Source organism: Octopus bimaculoides, chromosome 11 (assembly GCF_001194135.2).
Source record: "Octopus bimaculoides isolate UCB-OBI-ISO-001 chromosome 11, ASM119413v2, whole genome shotgun sequence".
NCBI classification, from domain to species: domain Eukaryota; kingdom Metazoa; phylum Mollusca; class Cephalopoda; order Octopoda; family Octopodidae; genus Octopus; species Octopus bimaculoides.
Window position 1 is genome coordinate 78815351 of NC_068991.1, and position 1411 is coordinate 78816761.

The 1411-nt window shown below is 45.3% G+C and overlaps 1 protein-coding gene across 1 annotated transcript in view; it reads left to right on the top strand.

The window, feature by feature from the left end:
* LOC106869908 (uncharacterized) overlaps positions 1–1411 on the top strand; it is a 51994-nt gene that overhangs the window by 37657 nt on the left and 12926 nt on the right. Inside the window, exon 11 of the mRNA XM_014915840.2 lies at positions 596–858. Within this exon, the coding sequence (XP_014771326.2) occupies positions 596–858 (263 nt within the window). The remainder of the gene's footprint in view (positions 1–595; positions 859–1411) is intronic.

Consider the following 1411-nt stretch of genomic DNA (forward strand, 5'->3'; position numbering starts at 1 on the left):
AAATTCCTCATTATTGATAAATGTTTTAACGGCAAAAGCACATTATACACCATTCCATACCGCAAAGGGGACTATTAAAAACATCCCGTTACGCAGCTCGAAAACACTATCATATTATGCCTATCTTTACTCACGTCACATTCATAGTCACGTGGTGGCGGTGCAATGGCTCAGTGGTTAAGGCGTCGTGAGTGTTTATTGAGCGAAAACACCTAAAAGCTGCACGAGGCTCCGGCAGGGGGGTTAGGTGGCGAACCCTGTTGTACTCTTTCACTACAACTTTCTCTTGCTCTTTCTTCCTGTTTCTGTTGTACCTGTATTTCAAAGGGTCAGCCTTGTCACCCTCCGTGTCACGCTGAATCTCCCCGAGAACTACGTTAAGGGATCGCGTGTCTGTGGACTGCTCAGTCACTTGCACGTTAATATCACGAGCAGGCTTCCGTTGATTGGATCAACTGGAATCCTCGTCGTCGTAGGCGACGGAGTACCATGAATAGTCACGTGACACATAACAGGTTTTTCTGACTCACTCTGTTTTTAAATAATTATTTCATCTCATTTGATATATTTTAATTAATCTCCGTTTTATTTGTAGAATGATACTTATAAACCAACAAGTACAATAAGCGTACAGAACGACAGACAGACAATTTTTCAAGGAGAAAGTACAAAGGTTTCTGTAAATATCACTTTCCCGGAGGCAACAACAATCCCTGTGTTAGAAATTGAGTCGTTCGCGGTGGAGGCAAATGGAAAGTACCTGTTTTCTCTTTGCAAAGCAGAGATTGCGTGGGTCGGAAGAAATATACAATGTCTGAATTTAACGAGGACCCAGGAACTGATGGAATTCGTACCGAAGTAACTACTTATTTTCGATCGTCTTCGTTTTCATTGTCACCATCGTCATCGTCATCGTCGTCACCATCATCATCATCATCACCATCACCATCATCACCATCACCATCACCATCACCATCGCCACCACCACCATCAACATCATCATCATCATCATCATAATCATCATCATCATTATCATCTTCTTTCAGGCCAGCACCTATGAACAATCACCAAAGATCTCTGGTTTAACAGTGCTATCGAAAAGCATTCCCTGTTCAGGATAAGCTCTACAGGCACGGTTCGAGACACACCGGACCGACTTGCCTGAGATGCGGCCAGAGCGACGAAACCGTTCTGCACGCACTCGTGCAGTGTCCAACCATTTCGGACCTGTGGGCTTATGCCGAACGGCTGCTGTCGCGCGTGGGACGAGTCCGCCTTTCGGCCGAGTCTATCGGGAAAATTGCCCCACCACCTTCTTTCAAAGAGTAAGGCAAGACAGTCGTCATCGTACTGGTGGCCATGGTGAAAGAATGTGTGTGGTGGACTCGAGCGAAAGGATTAGAAACAAACA